This window comes from Microplitis demolitor, chromosome 5 (genome assembly GCF_026212275.2).
Source record: "Microplitis demolitor isolate Queensland-Clemson2020A chromosome 5, iyMicDemo2.1a, whole genome shotgun sequence".
NCBI classification, from domain to species: Eukaryota; Metazoa; Arthropoda; class Insecta; order Hymenoptera; family Braconidae; genus Microplitis; species Microplitis demolitor.
Window position 1 is genome coordinate 6,137,208 of NC_068549.1, and position 21,244 is coordinate 6,158,451.

The window sequence follows — 21,244 nt, forward strand, 5'->3', positions numbered from 1 at the left end:
AAAAGTCATTTTGAACATTTCCAAAACCATTTAAAATGTAAATTTTTTTTTTTACAAAATTTCGAGGGTACTTTTCATTTCTAGCCAACCTCCTTTTGCCCCCCCCTCCCCCTTCCTCTATATAATTTTCGTTGATAAAAATAATGCAAAATATTGGTGAGTTTGCAGTAGAGACTAATTCAAATAATGATAGAAATGCATTATTATTGGGTTGTAATACTAAATAGAATAATAGCAATGTACTACTAGGGTAAATGGTAATGAAGAGGTCGAATCGATGACTCAATTTGTACTACGACACGAGTTTATTCTCAGTTAAATTTACGTTCGAATGAAAATAAATTAAAGATAGATTGACTTTGACAGTGTCGAACTGAATTGTAATACATTTTACGTTTGTAGATTGCCAATTTCTCTAATAACCTCGTTTGCATTTATATTTTTCTTATTTTCAATCATTTCCGAAAAAAATTTTTTTATTTTCATTTAAAATTCCATAGCTATATTTTTATTTTTCTACCAATGTAAAAAAAAAAAAATCATAAAGTGCGAGATGATAGAGTATAAGTCTCCAACATTGATCTCTGAATTTATTTATAGACTAATTTTGTCTAATTATTCTATCAAATTTTTATCCTCTTTCCTTTAAATATAATTTTTTATTTATTAAAAAAAAAAAGACGTGTAAGAAATTTTGTTTTTTTTCTACACACTGCGTTATCATGTGATAAAATATTAATTATCGCTCTTCCATAAATACTTTTAATAGAAATAAATTTGATGATTATTACGCAACAATTTTATTGCGAGTTATCAACTCAAATTTTACGATTTTTTTTTTTAATAGTCGAACTCGGTAATTAACCAACACACTAATGATTAATTTTTTTTTAATGTATCACTGATGAGTTAATTAGTCGAAAACTCCAATCAAACATCGTGTAGATATCATACTTTTTTCTGTTTGGACAAGTGGAATGTATACATATATATGTGTATTGATATAGGACTTTTTTTTTTATAACCCAAGTAAATTATTCTAGAGTTTAAAAAAATTAAAAGTATCAGCAGTCAACTTAAAAATTTTGAGTAAAAACAAATAAATTAACACTAGTTTCGTACCAAAGTTACTCAGGTGAATGTTAAAATGGCCTGGTCACGTCCTCAAGGTGATTTAAAAATTTGGGATACTTTTGAAACTAATAATTTAGCGGGAAAAAAGTTGCGATTTGTTATCCAAGAAATACCAGAGAATCGATACGAAGAAGCTTTAGATCATTTATGTACCAATTATCTGAGGTACGAAGATATGCGAATGAGTCTCAGTAAGTTTGGTTTTAAATAACATACATTGTTAATTACATATGCATAAAATATCAAGTATCGAAGGTGTGCCTTGAAATCCGACATGTAAATTATAGGGTCGAATTTCATTAACTCGGGCAATTAGTCTCCGGAGGGGCGGAAATTTCTTGAAATTTCTGAGTTAACGGATGCCCCTTCTCCCTGAAAAAGTAAATTTAGCGCATGCGCATGCGTTGTTATATGACATTAATGATGTACACATGAATGTATAGCATCGGGTGGGGGACCCGTAGCTCGTAGTGGGGGTCAAGTTTTAGGGGGAATTCCGAGATAATGGACTTATAGGGACAAGATGGGTAAACAGGCGGGATAAGGAAATAATGGACTTTAAGGCATTTGAATATTCTTGTTTTGACTCATGTTTGAAGTTAGTAAACCAAATTCTCAGTTGCTATAAAAAAAAAAAATTTTCCCAGATCACACCACAAAATTAGTAAAAATTAGTTTTCTTTAAGAAAAAATTTCAGAGCACTCAAAATTGTACAAAATAGTAATAAGGGTCGTTAATGAAGATAGTCAAATTTTTTACCACATTTTTGGAGTAGTCCATCTTGCCCTCCGGTCCCGTTTTACCCGCCCTTCCTTTACGTGATTTTTAAACTAATTAAAAATATATTTATAGAAAATTTTTTTCATAATTTGGATACAAAATGTAAAAAATCTCTTTTTCTGATCATCGGCAAAATAATTCTATCAAAATTTTGATATTCCAAAGAATACATTTTATAGCAGTTTAATGGATAGATTTTAAGCCTAATCTTTACATAATTATTATTTTATACAGATGTAGTACATGATCCAGATTCAGTAGCTTATAATCGTGGATTTTGGAAAGCAGCTCTCAATCAAAGGATTTCAATTGGCGCATTTGAAGTTAATGATAATAATCAAGTATCTATACTTGCAGGATTAAATGTACTGAGAGTCATCGATAAAGATTCCAGTAAAATAAAGAGGCCTATTACTGTTAGCTACTTTTTTTCTTTATTTTCATCCGAAAAAAACATTACAGCATTTATTTAATAACAATTTTTCGTTTTTCATTCAGAGTAATATGATAGCAACCCAAAAAATTATTAATTTTGTACAAAACGCTGCCGCGGAAGTGGATCCTTGTAACAGATATGGAGTCGACTATTTTTTAACCGGCACTGGGTTGGATATAAATCCACATTACAGTCGTCTAGGATTAGGTACTCGGCTTTTATTAACCAGGTATTCAAAATATTTCTAAACTTTGACAGTTCTCGTAGGTCACATGCTTGTGAATTATATATTTTTTTTTTTTTTTTTTTTTTTTTTTTTTTTTTTGATCAAATTGCTCTGTCTTAGAGAAAAAGTTGGTAGGGCGTACAATATACCAGTAACTTCAACAATGTTTTCTTCACTGTTGGCACAAAAAACCGCTGAAAAAGCTGGTTTTGTTGATATTTTAGAACGAGGGTGGGACGAAGTTACTGACGACCACGGAGAATTATTATTTCCTGGACTCAAAGGCCTTCGTTGGAAAATAATGGATAAAAAATTGTTGTAAAAAAAATTCTTACAATTGTCAAATGCCAATTTATTACAATCGATTATTATTATTAATCAATGAATAAATTGGTCCATCAACTAATTTTTATTTTAATCCTTTGATTTATTAAATAAAGAAAAAAAATTCCGAGTGCTATAATTTTTATAAAAAAATTCTCATTGAAAATAAAGTTGACATCTTTTAATTGTCGCAAGTAGTGATGTAAAATTACCATCATTTTAATGTTCAGCCGGGTCAGTTCACGAGAAATCGACTATCAATTGCTCGTTAATTGACGTCAAAAAAGATTCGATCTATTTAGATGTGAATTGACATTAAAAAATTTTCTGATCGATTTATTAAAAAATAGTTTTCTAGACAAATCAAATTTTCGCGGCAATTGACATGAAATTTAAATAACGACGGTCAATTTTATGCTGATAAATTGACGTCAAGTTTTTAAAAATTGACGTCAATTTTTTAAAAATTGTCCAGGCAATTTTTCTGCCTGACATTTCTAGTCTCAAACCAAATAACGACAAGTTGAATTTAAGCGGCATTAAATTCCAATGCGCACTAACCTACGACGCAGTAAAAGCGCTACCTTTCAAATAGTTGCTATCGAAATTGTACTTTTTGAACTTACTTAGCATCGAATGATATCCAATCGACTGCTAACAAAGTAACTATTTCATTCAACAAATAAGGAAAATAACAAAAAATAAAAAAATAAATAAAATAAAAACAGTCTGTCATTCTACGTCACATACTTTTTTTAGTGCAACAGCTGGATCAAAGTCCACTTGAAAGTGTCTAGTTTACAATACACAACACTTATACAGCATTTAAAATTACTATTTTATTTCAGTCATATTCTGACTTGCAACGAGTATATATCTATTTTTAATATCATATATTTTTTATAATAAATATATTGCGACATAATTTTCAGTGCCAAATTATTATAAATATAAAACGTAACAATGTTAAATGTGTCAAGAATTATTTCACAGGCTCCAAAACAATTTCATAAATTTGTTCAATTGAATACAAGGTTTGTTTATTTATTTTAAAAAATTTTTCATTTTTAATCAAAAAAAATTGTTTTTCTTTTCTTAATTAGGAATAATAAATATGATTAATAATTAACTAAGTTGATGGTTTTTTTATTTAAATTAGATGTTTAGCAACACAAGCAGCTTCAAAATTAGAAAAACCCGAAACAAAGGAAAAAAAAGAATCACAATCATTCACTATGAATATGTTTCGAGGTCAATTACAATTAGATCAAGTTATTCCATTTCCAAAACCATTAAGTCAAGATCAATCGGAAACATTGAAAATGCTGATTGATCCTTTTTCTAATTTTTTCATGGTAATTATTATTATTATTATTATTATTATTATTATTATTATTATTATTATTATTATTATTATTATTATTATTATTATTATTATTATTATTATTATTATTATTAATTTTGTGATTATCTATACTATTAAAAGAATAAGGAAAATTTTGTTCCAGTCTTATCTATATGATAGAATTTAATGTTATTGAATTTGATATCGTTAGAAAGGTCTTAATTTGAATTTGTGCCTTTCCATGGTTCAAATTCTTCTTTATTGCCAAGTATCGATATAAATAAATTTATCTATATCATTAGAATTGCATTCAAATTACGCGGTAAAAATAACTTATATTTATTTCCTTCAAATAAATAAATATTTTAATTATTCTATCACTGAATATAGCTAAATATCACTGATTATACATCTAATATCTGTATAATTAAGAGAAAATAAGAAAAATTTAGTCCATGTCATGTCTACATGATAATCATAGTTGATGATTTGAATTTAGGAAGTTAATGATCCTGTTAAAAATGACGATACAGCTAAAGTTGATGAAAAAACATTGCAAGTATTATGGGAATTAGGAGCATTTGCTATTCAAATACCAGAACAATACGGCGGTATTGGTTTAAATAATACTCAATATGGAAGATTAGTTGAAATAGTGGGCCAAAATGATTTAGGTCTTGGAATAGTATTAGGCGCACACCAAAGTATTGGATTCAAAGTAAGTAACACTCATTTCAAATTCAAAAACCAACTTTCTTATCTTTATATTTAAATTTTAATCAAATTAATTGTTTACTTTTGTTAATAATTTATTTGCATAAAAGTGGAATTTGATCTTGAAAAATACTTAGTATTTTTTTTTTTTTACAGTCATGATAAAATTTTAAATTTAAATAAGCTAATGAATAATTACTAGTATTATTTTTGTTGTTAAATATTTAATAACAGATTATAAATAAAATTTAATTATGCAATATAAATATACTATTTTTTTTTTCATTTTTAATAAAAATGTGAGTGATTACAAAGTGAAACGTCATTATATATTGATATTGATATTGAATGATTGTTTACCATCGTTATATTTATTTTATTTCATATATTTATAATTTTCATTAAATTTAATGACAAAAAAAAATTCAATTGAGGGCATATTGACTTCTATATCTTAATCATTTTTACTGACAGTATTAATTTACAAAATATGATGTTCACAAAAAAATATTTTTAAAAATTCCACCTGTAGTTTTTTAAATTTTCTTCATGTGCAAATTTTTAGTTTTTTTTTTTTTTTTGGTAATACATATAGTGAAAAAAAAAAATCAAAAAATGTTTGATTGTGTGTTAACTTCTGGATCATACATTAACCTGATCATTTATATAAATTATCATTTAATTAATTAATATATGATTAATAAAAAAAATTTACTTAAATTAATAGGGAATTTTACTGTATGGAACACCGGAGCAAAAAGAAAAATATTTAACCCGTGTTTCTAATGGCGAGTACGCAGCATTTGCATTAACGGAACCAAGTTTAGGATCTGATGCATCGGCCGTTAAAACCCGCGCTGTCAAATCTGCTGACGGTACTCACTACGTAATGAACGGCAGTAAAATTTGGATTTCTAATGGCGGTATAGCAAACATTTTTACTGTTTTTGCAAAAGTCCCGATAAAGGATCCAATAACTGGGGAAACTAGTGAAAAAATGACGGCTTTTATTGTCGATCGTAATTTTGGTGGTGTGACAAGTGGCCCACCTGAAAATAAAATGGGTATTAAATGCAGTAACACAGCTGAAGTTTACTTTGAAGATGTTAAAGTACCAGCAGAAAATGTACTGGTCGGTGAAGGTCAAGGTTTCAAAGTTGCAATGAACATTTTGAATAATGGCAGGTTTGGTATGGCGGCAGCATTGTCTGGTACAATGCAGGCGTGCATTAAAAAAGCTGTTGAACATGCCAATCAACGTGTACAATTTGGTAAAACAATAAACCAATTTGGTGCAATACAAGAAAAAATAGCGCGAATGTCAATGCTTCAATATGTTACGCAATCATTGGCGTACATGGTTTCGGGTAACATGGATTTAGGCAGTCAGGAATATCAATTAGAAGCCGCTATTTCAAAGGTTGATATTTTATTTTCAAAAATATATTCTTGATCTTAGAATTTAATCTATTGAAAATTTTCAATAATAGTTTCTTTTTTTTTTACTGAAAAAATTACAATTTTTGACTTTCCGCTATAAAAACTTAAAATTTAAAAAAAACGGGAAGTTATTGGTTTCAGTTCGATTTTTGACCCGGCTCAAAAAGTTCTTTCGATTGCCACAAATTAAGTTCAAAAGTCCAAGCCTTTTTCGAGCTCGAAAAGCTCAAAAATTTACAGACAGTGAAGTTTTCGAGCTCTGAGCAAACAGAGGGAGTAGCGGGGTCGGCCTACGAAGCCAACCGTTTTTCAAATTTTTTGTTGTAATTCTTTGTAAAAAAAAAAAATTAGCGTACTACAAAATAAAATGTTTTTGAAAATAATTTTTCGATCAAAATAAAAATTTTTTTTGACGAAAAACTTTTGATGTTAATAATAAAATTTTTCATAGAATTTCTTAAATTTTTTTTTTCACAAAAAATTACTAAAAAAAATTTAGTAATTCTTTCAGTAAAAAATAACTTCATTGCAAATTTGCAATAAATTAATTTCTTTGATCAAGAATATACTTTTTCTTCAATATAAATTAATTTAAAAATATATAGGTGTTTGCTTCTGAATCAGCGTGGTTTGTATGCGATGAAGCTATTCAAATTCTTGGAGGAATGGGATACATGAAAAGCACCGGATTGGAACGTGTAATGCGCGACATACGTATTTTCCGAATTTTTGAAGGAACAAACGATATTTTACGATTATTCATAGCACTCACTGGTATACAGTACGCGGGAGGGCATTTACAAGAATTACAAAAGGCTTTCAAAAATCCTGCTGCTAATTTAGGGTTAATTTTCGAAGAAGCTGCTAAACGCGCTACCAAAGCTGTAGGGTTGGGATCAACTCCTAATTTTGCTCATTTATTGCATCCTTCTCTTGCTGAAAGTGCTAATTTAACCGGCAAAGTAAATATATATTCATTTTTTTTTACTGTGAGGTAAAAGACCTAGTACCTGGTCAGTATATGTATTTGTATATCTATATTTAGTAAATATATACAAATACATGAGTGATCGGGTACTGGGTCTCTTACCTTATACATGGTAAAGAAACTCGGGTCGAAAAATTTGATCTGATTTGTCTGCAAAAGAAGACAATATATTATGAAAAAAAAAAAAAAAAAAATTTGGTTTTGATCTAGAGACGACCAACCAGACTAAAAATGATTGAAAACACGTCTAAAAATAATCTAAGCAAAGAATAGTACTATGAGAAAAAAATCGATTAAATTTAACATGTTAATTACATTCAAATAAAAAGTAAAATTGAATAGACTTAACTTAAAATTTTTATTTGATTTAAAACAAATTAAATTTTTCGACCCGGTAATAATTGAGATCCAACGCAATCTAAGAATGACAATCTCATTAATATCAATAGATCTAATGAGTTTAATATCGATCTCTTAGAATAAAATTTTTTTTTGTTTATTAATTAATCTAGAGCATTGAATCATTTGGACAAACTGTTGAAGGACTTCTAATAAAATACGGACGTGGAATTGTTAATGAACAATTTGTATTGAATAGACTAGCACAAGCAGCTATTGATACGTACACATCAGTTGTGGTATTGAGTCGAGCTAGTAAATCATTGAATGACAAAATACCAAGTGCTGAACATGAATCAATAATGGCTAAAGTTTGGTGCACTGAGGTAATAATTATTTATTTTTAACTAACTAAATATTCCTATTAAAAATGCTCACATTTTTTCAAGTCATACATAGGGCCGTTCATAAAATACTTTCGCACTTATGGGGCAAAAGGGGGTGTCGCTTACTGTGACATAACGTGCGTGACGTGAATGGCCCAAATTTATTATTTACGATTACAAGTTAGAATTTACCAAAATATTTAGCTTGTAAGTGCACTGTCTGTAAAAGAAAGTCTAAGTAATTGAGCAACTGAATAGGAATATTTAAAAAATAATAAATTAAACTAAATATACATAATTAATGAATTTTATTATTATTACTTAGGCGGCAAGTCGTACAGCGTACAACTTAAAAGTTGTTAAATCCGATAAATATTTGGATACATTCAATAAATTGAAACATATATCAAGAAATGTATGTGAGAGTGGTGAATGCGCACAAAATACACCATTGGGTTTTTAAAATATTTAAATAATTACATTATTTATTATTATTATTTTTCATAAATTATCGAAAAATAAAATATGTTAATTATATAAAGTTGAGAAAAGACTAAAGAGATTAAATACGACGTTAAAAATTGTTTAAAAATGTGCCTGTTGATGCCTTCCAAAATTTTAATTATTTTTTTAGACAAATTTTATTCACAGAAAAAAAAAATCTTTGCGCAAAAAAAAATTTTGTTTTCAATTCATAATTCAAAATTTTTTTCGCGCCAAAAGAATATTTTTTCTGTGTATTTAAATAAAATGTTATTGGTATTAATAAACAATGCAATTTTTATTATATATTAAAATGAATATCGAATTATTGTATATATATAAATGAAAATTTGGTATAGTAAAAAAATAAATTTTCTACTTAAATTTTACAGCCATTTATTATTTTACTCACATAATAAAATAATTTATTTATCAATCGGACTGTACATCATCTTCGAAAGACTTAAACATAAAATATCTGATTTTTTATATTTATTAAGTTTTGTTTTTATAAATATTATGACTAATTATTATAAGAAAGTAATTAGTAATTATTAATTAATTAATTATTGATTAAAAACTCACTCATTTAGATTTAAAATTGTAACAAATTTTTTTTTTTATCTAATCTCAAAGTAATTTATTTCATTGCAACTAAATAATTAAGCAATTTATGATTTTTTAAATTTATTTGCTGAGTAAATTTTATTTTTAAGTAAAATTTATTTGTTAAGATAAATTATCTTTGATTATGGTTATTATTTTTAAAATAATTATAAATGGAAGCACATGACTAAAATTACTTCAATAAATTTATTATCTTATTAATTTTTAAAAAAATTATTAATAGCAATTTTATTTTTAAATTATTTGATAAGGATTCAAGTTTTTTTTTAATTTTACGTCAACATTAAACTGTTGTACTGAAAAATAAATTAACGAGAAGCAGAATTATAAAATAAAATTTATAATTAGTGGAAATTATTAAATTGTTGCGAAAAAATATTTAAAAATTTATAGTAATTTTATCAGCTGAATATTTAACTTTTAATTTAAAAGTTTTCATTAAGTTATTAGAAGAGTTTTTAATTACTGAGAGTGATTTAGTTATTTAGGAGTCAAAATTAATTATTAAATAGTTTAATAATTAATTACGATTGGGGAAACTTTCGGTCGAAAGGTCAACAAAAAATAATTTATGAAAATCACAAAATAATTAAATTTAAGTTTTGATTTTGAAAATTTTTTTTAATAAAAATTAATACTTCCTAAAATTTTGTTCTTTTAATTAAAGAACAGAATTGCCTGCACTGATTTATATTTATGATTAAAAATCAATAAAAAAGAAATTCTTGTGGAAACATCAAGTGGATCAATAAGTTATTAATTAAAAAATGAAAAAAATTAATCTAGCAGTGATTCTAAAACAGGAAATTATATTTTTTATTTACAAACGTCACAAAAACAATTTACCCCAGAAAAAGGTCAGCAAGACAGAAAAAAATTATAAATCAAATTTACTTTAAATATTTTACGTATTTACAGAACTTTTTTTTCTTTTTTCTCATTGATAATTTGAAAAAATTCAGTGCTACAAAAAAATTAAAAAATCTGTAAATTACTCAAATTTTTATAATTATTAGAAAAAATATTTCAAGAAAAACTTTTTAACTTTTATGGAAAAAAAAAAATCATGGCATAAAAAAAAAACTTTAACCAAAAAATTCATTAACAGACAAATTAATAACATACATATTCATAAATGAAAGGAAAAAAAAATGATTTAAAATATTCAGCTGATGTAATATTCGAAAAATAATTAAACTCATTAATAAAAGTTACAATTAATTAATAAATATTTTTTAATGCTAAATTTAAATCGTATTAGTTTTATTTAACAAGAATAAAATAGTGTTGGCAGACAGCTCGTGTAATCTTTGGTGCATTACAATAAAAAATATGCATGTGCTAATTCGTTGATAAATTGATTTTTTTTAGTTTTACTTTTAATTTAATAATCCATTGACTAATAATTTAATTTACTCATTAGTGAAACTGATTGATTTGGCTGGACAATTTTTGAGCGACTGCGCACTTTTCTTTCATCATAATAAATTATTCAATATATATATATATTTATATTAATCAAAATTATTTACCTACATAATAAAAACTTGCGCATTAATGATTGACAAGTTAAGTTTATGTACTAAATAAAAAACAGTCTTAGCACATCGAAAAATACAATTGATAGTTTATGAGATGATTATTTTTAGACACTGCGATTATATTCGACGTACAATTTTTTTTTTTATTCAGAAAAATATATCATTTCTTCTTTTTTCATTTATTTAATATATATGTTACTCCAGGTATTTAGTTTTTAAATACTTTTAACAGCAAAATATACATATTTTTATTCAAATTTTAGTTTTACTTATACTTTTTTTTTTTTTTTTAGCGACTAGGTTCAAGGATAAGCATTTCAGACAACGTTCAAACATTTAACTTGTTGTTACAGATAAGTATGTATTACATTGAGTATTTTATCTGGTAGCGTAACATAAAATTAATTTTTTTTTTTATTTGTGGCTTCGTTCATTTTTGGCCATAAATTTTTTTTTAGATTATTTTTATACGCCAAAAAAAATTACTGCGTGTATGTGAGGGGGAGAAATTTTTCAAATAATTACGGGGAGAAAAATATTATGTAAAAACATTTTTTTGAAAGCTGAGTCATAGAATTGTGTTGCAAAAATAATTTTTAATTAAAAAGTTATTTAACACAGCAAATTAATTTATTATACGACAAAGAATTTAACGAAAAGCGTTGAAAATTTTCTACATAAAAAATTTTTCGATTTTGAAAATAATAACTTTATTGTAATTAAAAATTGTTGGCAAAAAATAAGCGGGGAATTAAATATTTTATTTTTAATTATTGATCCAAGCCAAAATTTTATGATTTTGAGATAAATATTTAGTTGTTTTTTTTTTACGTTGAGTAAATCCACGACCCTGATTATCCATTTTATGAAGTTTAAGTCTCATGATTGATTTATACTTATTTTTATTCATTTTCAATGAATTTCTTATCTTATGCGCGAATTTTTAAGTAAACAGAATGATAATTTTTTTTTTTATGACTAAGAAAGTTGGTAGTTAAATAATCAGTTTAAAGACTTGATAAATCGCAGTCGAGCTATTTAGTGAAGTTTAGTTTAATTTATGAAAATACTTTTAGTAGTACGATAAAAATTTTTTTAAAAATCTATCAATAATTAATGAGCTATCAAGCAATAAATTAATTATAAAATTGTTATCCATTAGATTTTAAAAAAATAATAAAGAATCTTAACTTAAAAGGCCGATTGTTAGAAGTAATTAAAAATTTATTGTTATAACAATTTCCTACTGCGAATTAACGCGCTCGAGAATAGATTTTTTAAATTTTATTTTATTTAATTAATTTCAATTTTTATTTTAAATTCATTATTTTAATTTTCTGTAATTACTTTTACAAAAAAAAAATTTATTAAAAATATTGACGAGTTTATAAATATCTATATTGTTAATTGTTTTTACTTTCTGTTACTCTGATTGTTAAATATTTTAAAAGTTTTATAAAATTTAAACCGAGTAAGAAAGAAAAATAAAATCGATTCAATGTAAAAAAAAAAAAAATAAAAATTTTAACGTTAATAAAACAATTAAATATAAAAAAAAATGACATTTATACTAACAATTATTTTTTAAATACAGCTCACAGTCGCCTTTAAGTGTAAAATTTTATTTTATAACAATTCTAAATAAAAAAAAAAATTTTTTTTTAATTGAGAAAACAAAAAAAAACCTATTTTATAATTATAAAAACCTTTTTCTCATCTTAACCGAGAATAATTATTTAAAATACTTTTAAATATAAATATTTATCCACTGGAATCACTATAAAATCACAGAAAAAAATCCATTCCGAGGTATAAGTAGTACAAAGATTAAACTATATCAAGAATCAAAAATATCTACACAAAAAAAAAGGATTTCTTGACGCAAAAAATTATCACTCGCCTTACAAAAATTTTTACTTGCCCGCCAAAATATTTTGCATACGAATTGAAAATAAAAATTTCCTGAGAACAAGACGTTTTTGATGATATTGAAGTTAGACGACGACTATTAATTTTCGGATTTGTTTTTTATCAATAAATTGTACAAAAAAAATATTTAAAAAAATTGCACCTATAGTTTTTTAAATTTTCTACATGTGCATATTTTTAATTTTTGTTTTATTGCAATTGATCTGTTGAAAAAAAAATCCAAAAATTTTGAATTGTCCATTAACTTCAGAATTATAATTTTTTCTAGTCCTAAGAAAATTTTGCTTTCATCTCTCAATAAAAAAATTATCTTGCACCAAGAAATCCTTTTTTTCTGTGTAATAATAATAATAACAATTATTATCATATAATTACCAATTAAAAACTTTAATTGTCAGTATTGATAATTAATTTAAGTTTATCTATGATATTAATTTTTCAATAATTGATCAGTCTAAATAAACTTTATCATTTTTTTTATTTATCCTCTCGGGAAAATTCAACGAGTTTATTTATCATTTTTTTTTATCACGATGACAACAATAAAAGCTTACGAAATAATTTTTCACGTACCTGACAATGAAAATTATTTCATTACATCCTTTTATATTTATTATTTTTTTTCTTTTCTTTTTTCATTTACCTGGAGTAACGTTGCGGCGTATTATCATTATAATTATTATTATTATTAATTAATTATCTAATTAATTAATAATATACTTTTAAGTTATAGCCATAATTAAACTTGGGCTATTGCAATACTTTTGAACATCGGTCCATTCCAGGCAATAGCAATACAATAGTGTTGCAATAATTGTGTCAATAATTCTCTCTCGTCTAACATTTCAATTCGTTCGATTCTCATTCTCTCAGATTCTGGTAGTGAATCATAAATTTCTACCATTGTCCATGCGCTCGACCCTTCCCATCCGTTTATGGTAAAACTAGAAATTTTTCATTTATTTTATTATTTAATTTCAATTAATTAATAAGATAACAGACCCAATATCCTAATTTAAAATCTATGTTGATAAATTTTTATATATGTCACATATTTATATTTATTCGAATTGTACAGATCAGAGAGGGCAAAAATATTTCTATTCTACATTTTTTTTAAATTACTTTGATCCTTGATAGTGAAAAGATCATGAAATTTCAATTATTTAGATACTAATGATTGTTGTAATTAAAGTTAAGAATTCTTTGAAAATTAGAGATCGTGATCTTTTAATTTTTTTTTTTTTAATTAATTTTAAATTATCAAAAAAAAATTGTGATTCTGAAGTTAGCAGACAATTAAAAATTTTGGGATTTCCTTTTTTAACAAATCAATTACAGAAAAAAAAAAAAATCTAAAAATATGCACATGTAGAAAATTAAAAAAACTAACAGTGCAATTTTTTACAATATTTTTTTTTTTTATAATTTATTGTTTTGAATAAATTCAAAAAATTATTAGACGCCAGCTAACTTCAGTATCATAAAAAATTAATAAATATTTTAATTTTAAAATGAATTTTTTATTTTTTCACACTGTGAAGTGTTCAGTCAGATTCACTTAGAAAAAAAAAGTTACAATTACAAAAAAATTATTAATTTTTCCCACTCACTTCTAGTTTCATGGATTCTATGTTTTTTTTTCCTTCAAAATTTGATTATTATCAATATTATTAAATTAACTTTTAAATATGTACGTACTATAAGTATATACAATAACTTAATAACAACAAAATTACTATTATTTCTCATATAATTTTTTACTACTCGGTACTTAAGTCCTTAATAAATTCGTAAAAAAAAAAAAAAAATAAATAAATAAAAATTAATTATTTTTAAGTTATCTTATCACTTTAATGAAAAGTAATTGAGTGTTGGGTCTGTTATTTTATTATATAAATAATTTATAAAATAAATAATTAAATAAACTCACCGTCTCTGTTGAGTTTCTAATGACTCGCAGTCTTCAACGCCAGCTAATAAACAACCACGGCATCGTAAATTAGATAGCATAACTTGGCCAAATTTATCACGCATATTGACTTGCTCATAATTAACAAATAGACTATTAGGGAACTTTTGAGCCAACCACTTAATAAGGACAGAGGCTGCATTACTATCTATATAAACGAGAACACATTCAGACAGAAATAATGTTGGACTATTAAAGTCAACTTCTGCTTGTGTTAATTTGTTTGATAACTCTGTTATATGTCTCAGATCTGTTCCAATGAGATGATAATCTGCAGCATGGAGGTCTGTTGTGGAAAATTTTATTTCTCCATCTGTGAAATTACCGTTTATTTATTTACTAATTTATTAGTTAGTTAATTAAATTTAATTTCAAGATATAAATAAATACCTTCAGTATTGAGCCTGTCTATTAATTGTTTATGTTTTTTAATATGATAACATTTCTTAGCAGTAACACTGGGAAAGTCGAGCTCTACAAAATTTTGAGGACTATTTCTTGCATCTTTTAATCTCCAGTAAAGTGTATCAAATCCAGCTCCCAAGTTTATTATTTGTCCTTTACCACCAGATAACTTAAAAAAAAATATTATTATTTTTAATTAGTCTATTAGATAAATTTATTAATTATTAGGAGAGGGAGAGGGACAAAATCAGGTAGGGGTGGAGTAAATTATTGTAAGGATTATTTTGAATTTTTTTAGTTAAACTTTTTAAAAAATCTTAAACTTCCTAAAAACTATTAAAATTTTTTTTTCTTCCTTAGCATTCAATAAATATATGAAATGTCATTTATTTAAATGTTAATTACTCATAAGAATTTTTTTTTTCACTATTTTTAGGCTGCCTATTTTGCCTGCAAAAAATGAAAATTGTTTTTTCTAACATCAGATGAAAATTTTTAATGATATTGCAGTTAGCCAACGTCTTTTAATTTTTGGATATTTTTTTCAAAACAATGATTCATAAAAAAAAATATTTGAAAAAATTGCACTTATAGTTTTTTGAATTTTCTACACGTGCATATTTTTAGTTTTTTTTTTTGTATTTAATTTATAAAAAAAAAATCCGAAAACTTTTGATTTTCTGTCAGTTTCAAGAACATAATTTTTTTTATTTTTTTGTTTTGAGTATCATTAAAAAAAAAGATTTAACGTATTTGAGTTTGAAAACTTATTAATTCCTTAACTAACCCCCTCCCCACTCTTTTATATATACAATAATTTTTAAAAAATCATCACAAATTATTTTTACTGTCTGTAAAAAATTAAGTCCTTTAATAATTTATTGTACTTGGTCAGTAAAAACAAAAAAAACAATATTTTTAATTAAAAAAAAAATAAATTTATCAAAGTGTAATAAAATTCAATAATAAAAACACATAATTTAGCATTAACAAAAGTAAAGTTAATTACTAAAAAAAATTAAACAGATTAATTTGAAGAGTTGCAATTTAAATTGTTCTAATTATTTTGTCTGAGTAATTTTTCCCGGGGATTATACAAGTGACCTAGACGGTATTTGGTATCTGGTAAAATTATTCAACCATTTAACTCTTAATTAGTAGAGCCTTTTTTTTTTTAATGGACATTTTTTAAATTATACGGCAAATAAACTTTCAGACGTTTCCATAATTAAGTTAACTTATAAAAAAAAGAATTTTTAGTTTTATTCGAGATAATTTCTTTGGTCATTAAAAAATTAACTAGAATTTAAAAAAAATTGTCAAGATAAGTTTCATGTGCAGTAAATTTTTCTGTAATGTCTTTAAAAAAAAGGTATATTGACTTTAATTATCACAGATTGATAATAGCGATCATGGACTACACTCTAGTTGACTTTTAATTAATTGAGTTTTTCTATTGATTTTATAGATTAATGCATAGATCGGGTGTGTACCTTTCAAGGATAATTCAATTACATTTTTATGATAAGAAATTTGATTAAAAAAAATTTAAATATAATAACATTACTTGTATATTTAAATTTTTAATAATAATTGATATAAAAAAAATTGAAATTTTTATCTTTATTTGTAAAAAATATTGTTTTAAATAAAATTTATGATTTATTGAATAGTTCAATATTTTTAGAAGTTAAAAAAAAAAAATAAAATATTTTATAAAAGCGTGAATATAAAGTTTGACCGTGATCCAAAAGTAATATTTGTTTGATTTCATTATACATTTTTGCAAAACTAATAGAGATAATAAAGAAAAGAAAAAAGTGTTAAAAATATAGTAAGAGTTATATTTTATGCAGTCATTGAAAATAAAAAAAAATAAAAAACATTATAAATTCCTTACACTTCACAAACTAAAATCTTTTGATCTTTGGCAAAAATATATAAATCAAATTAGTTATACTCCAGGGAATTTATATATTTTTTTAACCTAGATATCAAAATACCAATTTTGAATTACGAGAAAAGTGTACCGGAAGTAATAGATGATAATAATACACAGAAAAAAAGATTTCTTGACGCTAAAAATTTTTAATTACCCCAAGAAAATTTTAAATTACCCTAAAAAATTTTTGTATTATGAATTAAAAATAAAAATTTTCTTGGGGTGAAAACATAATTCTTGCGCCCTGACATTTTTCTTGTCCTAAGAAAATTTTTGTCTTCAATTCAAAATGCAAAATATTTTGTACGCCAAGAATTTTTTTTTTCTATGTACAATTAATTTAAATAAATTTAAAATATATCTGAAGATCGGAATGTTTTTTGCGGAACGAAAATAAAAAAACGACATGAAAAGTAAAAAAACTACTGTATTTTAATTTCTGAAATCTTTTATACGTCAGCCGAAAATTGCAACCACCCCCAACTACCCCTCAAGTCACCTTTAACGTCAAATTAAAAAAATTTTTATTATTTTCAACGTTCTGATCTTCAGGTACATAGTTTTAATTAAAAATTTCAAAATTTAATCTTTAGTTCAAAATTTAGATAAATTTGAAAATTTAAAAATTTAATTTCTATCAATTATTAAAACTGATTATCAATTAAAAAAAAATCATTATAATTAATAATTAAATTTATTTAATGTATCTTTTATTTCATAATAAAAATAAAAATATTAAAAAATTTATTTCAGCAGCTGCATTTAAGTAAATTCTTAAACAAAACAAAAGATTGAAAAGAAAAAAATAATAATAATAATAACAATAACTGTCAACAATAAAAAATATAAGAACTCTAATTGTTATATTATATTTTTTCTTCTATTATTACGTCCTCGAACTTTAAATAAAAAAACTTTACACCAAATAATCAGAGATAAAAAACGTAATATTAATATGAAATATAACCACCCTGCTGAAAGTAATAAAATAACTAAAAGTGAAAAGTAAAAACAAGGATATTATTTTAAAAATATAAAAGTACAATATAATACTCATATATCTATTACTGTAAGCTCAAACGTCTTTGAAACAAATAATAAAAATATTTTATTATAAAAAATGAAATCCCCGGCTCATTGATTTTACATTGACCTATATATATGTCTGTACATCTGTCTGTGTGTATATGATTCGCAATAAAAGGTGAGATCCTGGTACAGTTTAAAATTAGGCCAGGGCCTCGGTCAGGTCAAGGTTTCCATCACTATTCAGTATCATCCCCTCTACGTTATTCATCAGCTGTACGTCTGCATTCACCGGAGCATCCAGTATATACAATACAATATATATATATTTGTATACATATAAGTTTTAACAACCAGAGGTTATCCATATATCTATTTACTATTTTATTATTATTATATTTTTTTTATAAGCGATCAGTTACAATTTAAAAAAACTTTTTTTATTTAATTATTTAAAAAAAAAGACAATAAATTCAAATTTATAATATATATATGTCAATTTTTTTTTATTCATTAAATACAAAACTACAGTCTGTCTAACGACGATAAATAATTGCGATGTCCTGATTTTTTTTTTTCAATTTAATAATAAAAAAAAAAAATGATGGCAATTAACTGAAACTTGAAATCTAAAGATGACGAGACTTCACTAAAAGAAGAAAAATTTTAAATGTCATTAAAAAAAGTCATCAGCAAAAGTTTTTTTAAAATGTTATTTAATGGCCACTCTTTTAAAAAATAGTAATTAATAACTGAAAATAAATAGTAATTCAATGTATAGCTGTCATAATTAATATATAATTAAAATCATATTTAAATATTTATAAGAATGTAAATACACTGAGCAGAAAAAGGACTATTACACTTTATATAATTTATTGAGCCAAGAATAATCTTAAATACTTTTAATTATTATTTAAATTAAAACTAATTTACGGTTACAAAAAATGCATTCTATTTTTACTCATAAATAAATTGTTATTTTTATTTGACAATTTTTAGTACAAAGTAAATTTTTTAAATAACAACAATATATTCTTGAAACAATAAAATATTTTATCGACAATAAACTCAGCAGAGTTAAAAAAATTTAATTCCCAATAAACAAATGAAATACTAAAATTTTTTTTAAATCCCTACGCAGAAATTTTTCAAATATTTTTTCTGTGTATAATTTTTATTTTGCTGCGTAAAAATTTACGACTGATAATTTTTTTAATTCTTTCCAAAGCAATAAATTATAAAAAAAAATATTTTAAAAAATTGTACCTATAGTTTTTAAAATTTTCCACACGTGCACATTTTTTTTTTTTAATTTCTTGTTTTTAAAAAAAAAATAAAAAAATTTTCTGTCAGTTTCAAGTCATAAAAATAAAAATAAAAAACATGACAGTAAAATTGGCGGATATCTGACAATTTTAAAACCTTTAAAACAATAAAGTAAAATTTCATTGATAAAAAAATAAAAAAATAGACTTTTTTTTTAAATTTTATCAATTTAATTGTTTAATTTTTTTTGTATGTAATTTAAAAATTGTCTTATGCCTGCTTTATGAACACTGATAAAAATCAACATACCTTTAAAAATCTATCAATAAAATATTCAGTCCCTTTAACTCTTGCATAATAACCGCGATTTATTTCTGGCGGTTTGCGTATTGTTTGACGAACAAAAAAATTAATAAAAGGATCAGTCCAGTATCCAAGTTGTACCGCGTGTCTTTTGCACTCACTCGCGTCATCATTTGTGGCCTGAGTTGCCTCATCGTCTACCATATCTTTAATCATTTCACAGTTCAAAAAATATATCCTCTTATTATTATAACTATTGATCTTTGATATATTATATTTATCAACACTTGTTACTGTTACTGTTGCGATTTGTTTGTATGATTGTTGTTATTGACGAACCATCTTAGGCTAGAACTGTAACTGGTACTGGTACTAGTGAACTAGTATTGGTAGAGAGTCCTGAGTCCTGGTGAATTTCAAATATCTTGGCGGTTTTTATATTTAATTTATAAATTTAAAATATTTATAGGTATTTGGTATTGTTTGTTGGTAATTAAGTTGTATGTCAAAAGTCATACGGTCACATCACACTGCGACTTACGACCAGTGATTAAGTTGCGACTAGCGACCTAGCGAGAAGTGGCCATACTGCGAGCTGAGCATATTCAGGGTCGTATCCACGAGACGTCTTGTGCCCTTGATTATCTGCGGATGCGCGGTATGTTCATTTTATACCTGGTTTCTTACTTTTTTTTATTTTATTAATATTATAAATTCTAATACTAATTCTAATTTTTTTTTTTAAATTTGTGTTCACTTTAATCATTGGTGTGAATGTAGCAGATGTGAGACAATTTATAAAATTTAAATAAATAAATATATAAATTTAAATAATGAAATTTTTAAAAAATGCGCGTATGGATTTTGTGTTTTTCTAAATATGCATTTTTAAAATTTTTACTGTACTTACATTTCATTCTTTGCTTTTAAAATTTTTAAAATTGCCCAATTGACAGCTACATTCACACTCATTCTTTTACGATCCTGAAGTTAACAGACAATTAAAAAATAAAAAATAAAAGTTAACAATATGCACATGTAGAAAATTTTAAAAACTACAAGTGCAATTTTTTTTTAATATTTTTTTTTTCATAATTTATCGTTTTGAAAAAAATTAAAAAATTATTAGACGTTGGCTAACTGCAGTATCATTATTCACTTTAATCATGAGTGTAAATGTGGGAAACATATGACAATTTTTGAATTCTATGTAAAAAAAATTAAAGAATTAAAATAATAAAATTTAAAATAATGCATTTACTGAATTTTGAATTGTCTCAATATCCATTTTTTTATTTTTATTTTATAAACATTTTAATTTATTATTTCAAATTTTTTTTAATTGTCAGGTGACCGCTAACTTTACTATCATGTGAATGAAGCAGATATCAGACAATTTATAAATTTTAAATAAATTAATTCAAATAATTAGATGAGTGTGAATGTAACTGACAAGTGAGAATAAAAATCATAAAATGCGTATTTAGATAAATGAAAAATCAATACGCGCATTCTTTTAAATTTTATTATTTTAATTCATTTATTTTTTTATTTATTTATCAAAGTTAGCCGACATAATAATTTTTAGATTTTTTTAAAAACGATTATTTATAAAAAAAAATATCTAAAAAATT

The 21,244-nt window shown here is 24.4% G+C and overlaps 3 protein-coding genes across 4 annotated transcripts; 2 read left to right on the forward strand and 1 right to left on the reverse strand.

Moving 5' to 3' along the window:
* The first annotated feature begins 1,121 nt into the window (after window positions 1-1,121).
* LOC103574492 (uncharacterized) lies at window positions 1,122-2,899 on the forward strand. The gene is made up of 4 exons (XM_008553953.1): window positions 1,122-1,325; window positions 2,150-2,331; window positions 2,414-2,580; window positions 2,698-2,899. The coding sequence occupies exons 1-4, from the start codon at window positions 1,148-1,150 to the stop codon at window positions 2,897-2,899; spliced, it is 729 nt and encodes a 242-aa protein (XP_008552175.1). The 5' UTR covers window positions 1,122-1,147.
* Window positions 2,900-3,648: 749 nt separating this feature from the next.
* Window positions 3,649-8,900, forward strand: LOC103574466 (very long-chain specific acyl-CoA dehydrogenase, mitochondrial). 2 transcript variants are annotated; one of them, XM_008553917.3, is made up of 8 exons: window positions 3,649-3,770; window positions 3,834-3,935; window positions 4,061-4,256; window positions 4,746-4,964; window positions 5,688-6,380; window positions 7,006-7,362; window positions 7,901-8,113; window positions 8,439-8,900. In XM_008553917.3, exons 2-8 carry the CDS (start codon window positions 3,865-3,867, stop codon window positions 8,574-8,576), a joined length of 1,887 nt encoding a protein of 628 aa, XP_008552139.1. In that variant the 5' UTR covers window positions 3,649-3,770; window positions 3,834-3,864; the 3' UTR covers window positions 8,577-8,900. The 2 variants fall into 2 exon arrangements, with proteins under 2 accessions (XP_008552139.1, XP_008552138.1); XM_008553916.3 differs by having other exon boundaries at window positions 3,649-3,935.
* A 347-nt stretch (window positions 8,901-9,247) lies between these two features.
* Window positions 9,248-20,176, reverse strand: LOC103574468 (leucine carboxyl methyltransferase 1). Its single transcript, XM_008553921.2, has 4 exons — window positions 19,617-20,176; window positions 15,056-15,239; window positions 14,627-14,978; window positions 9,248-13,637 (listed from the first exon to the last, which is right to left on the reverse strand). Exons 1-4 carry the CDS (start codon window positions 19,824-19,826, stop codon window positions 13,433-13,435), a joined length of 951 nt encoding a protein of 316 aa, XP_008552143.1. The 5' UTR covers window positions 19,827-20,176; the 3' UTR covers window positions 9,248-13,432.
* Window positions 20,177-21,244: the final 1,068 nt, after the last annotated feature.

What these genes read in the sequence shown, in the direction of transcription:
- LOC103574492 (XM_008553953.1), top strand. Translation starts at nt 1,148, where the DNA reads ATGGCCTGGTCACGTCCTCAAGGTGATTTAAAAATTTGGGATACTTTT. An exon ending in AGATATGCGAATGAGTCTCA is followed by an intron (nt 1,326 to 2,149) that starts GTAAGTTTGGTT and finishes TATTTTATACAG; the next exon opens with ATGTAGTACATGATCCAGAT. An exon ending in AAATAAAGAGGCCTATTACT is followed by an intron (nt 2,332 to 2,413) that starts GTTAGCTACTTT and finishes TTTTTCATTCAG; the next exon opens with AGTAATATGATAGCAACCCA.
- LOC103574466 (XM_008553916.3), top strand. Translation starts at nt 3,865, where the DNA reads ATGTTAAATGTGTCAAGAATTATTTCACAGGCTCCAAAACAATTTCAT. An exon ending in CTTTTTCTAATTTTTTCATG is followed by an intron (nt 4,257 to 4,745) that starts GTAATTATTATT and finishes ATTTGAATTTAG; the next exon opens with GAAGTTAATGATCCTGTTAA. An exon ending in ACCAAAGTATTGGATTCAAA is followed by an intron (nt 4,965 to 5,687) that starts GTAAGTAACACT and finishes TTAAATTAATAG; the next exon opens with GGAATTTTACTGTATGGAAC.
- LOC103574468 (XM_008553921.2), bottom strand. Translation starts at nt 19,826, where the DNA reads ATGATTAAAGATATGGTAGACGATGAGGCAACTCAGGCCACAAATGAT. An exon ending in TTATTGATAGATTTTTAAAG is followed by an intron (nt 15,240 to 19,616) that starts GTATGTTGATTT and finishes TTTTTTTTTAAG; the next exon opens with TTATCTGGTGGTAAAGGACA. An exon ending in AGACAGGCTCAATACTGAAG is followed by an intron (nt 14,979 to 15,055) that starts GTATTTATTTAT and finishes GTAATTTCACAG; the next exon opens with ATGGAGAAATAAAATTTTCC.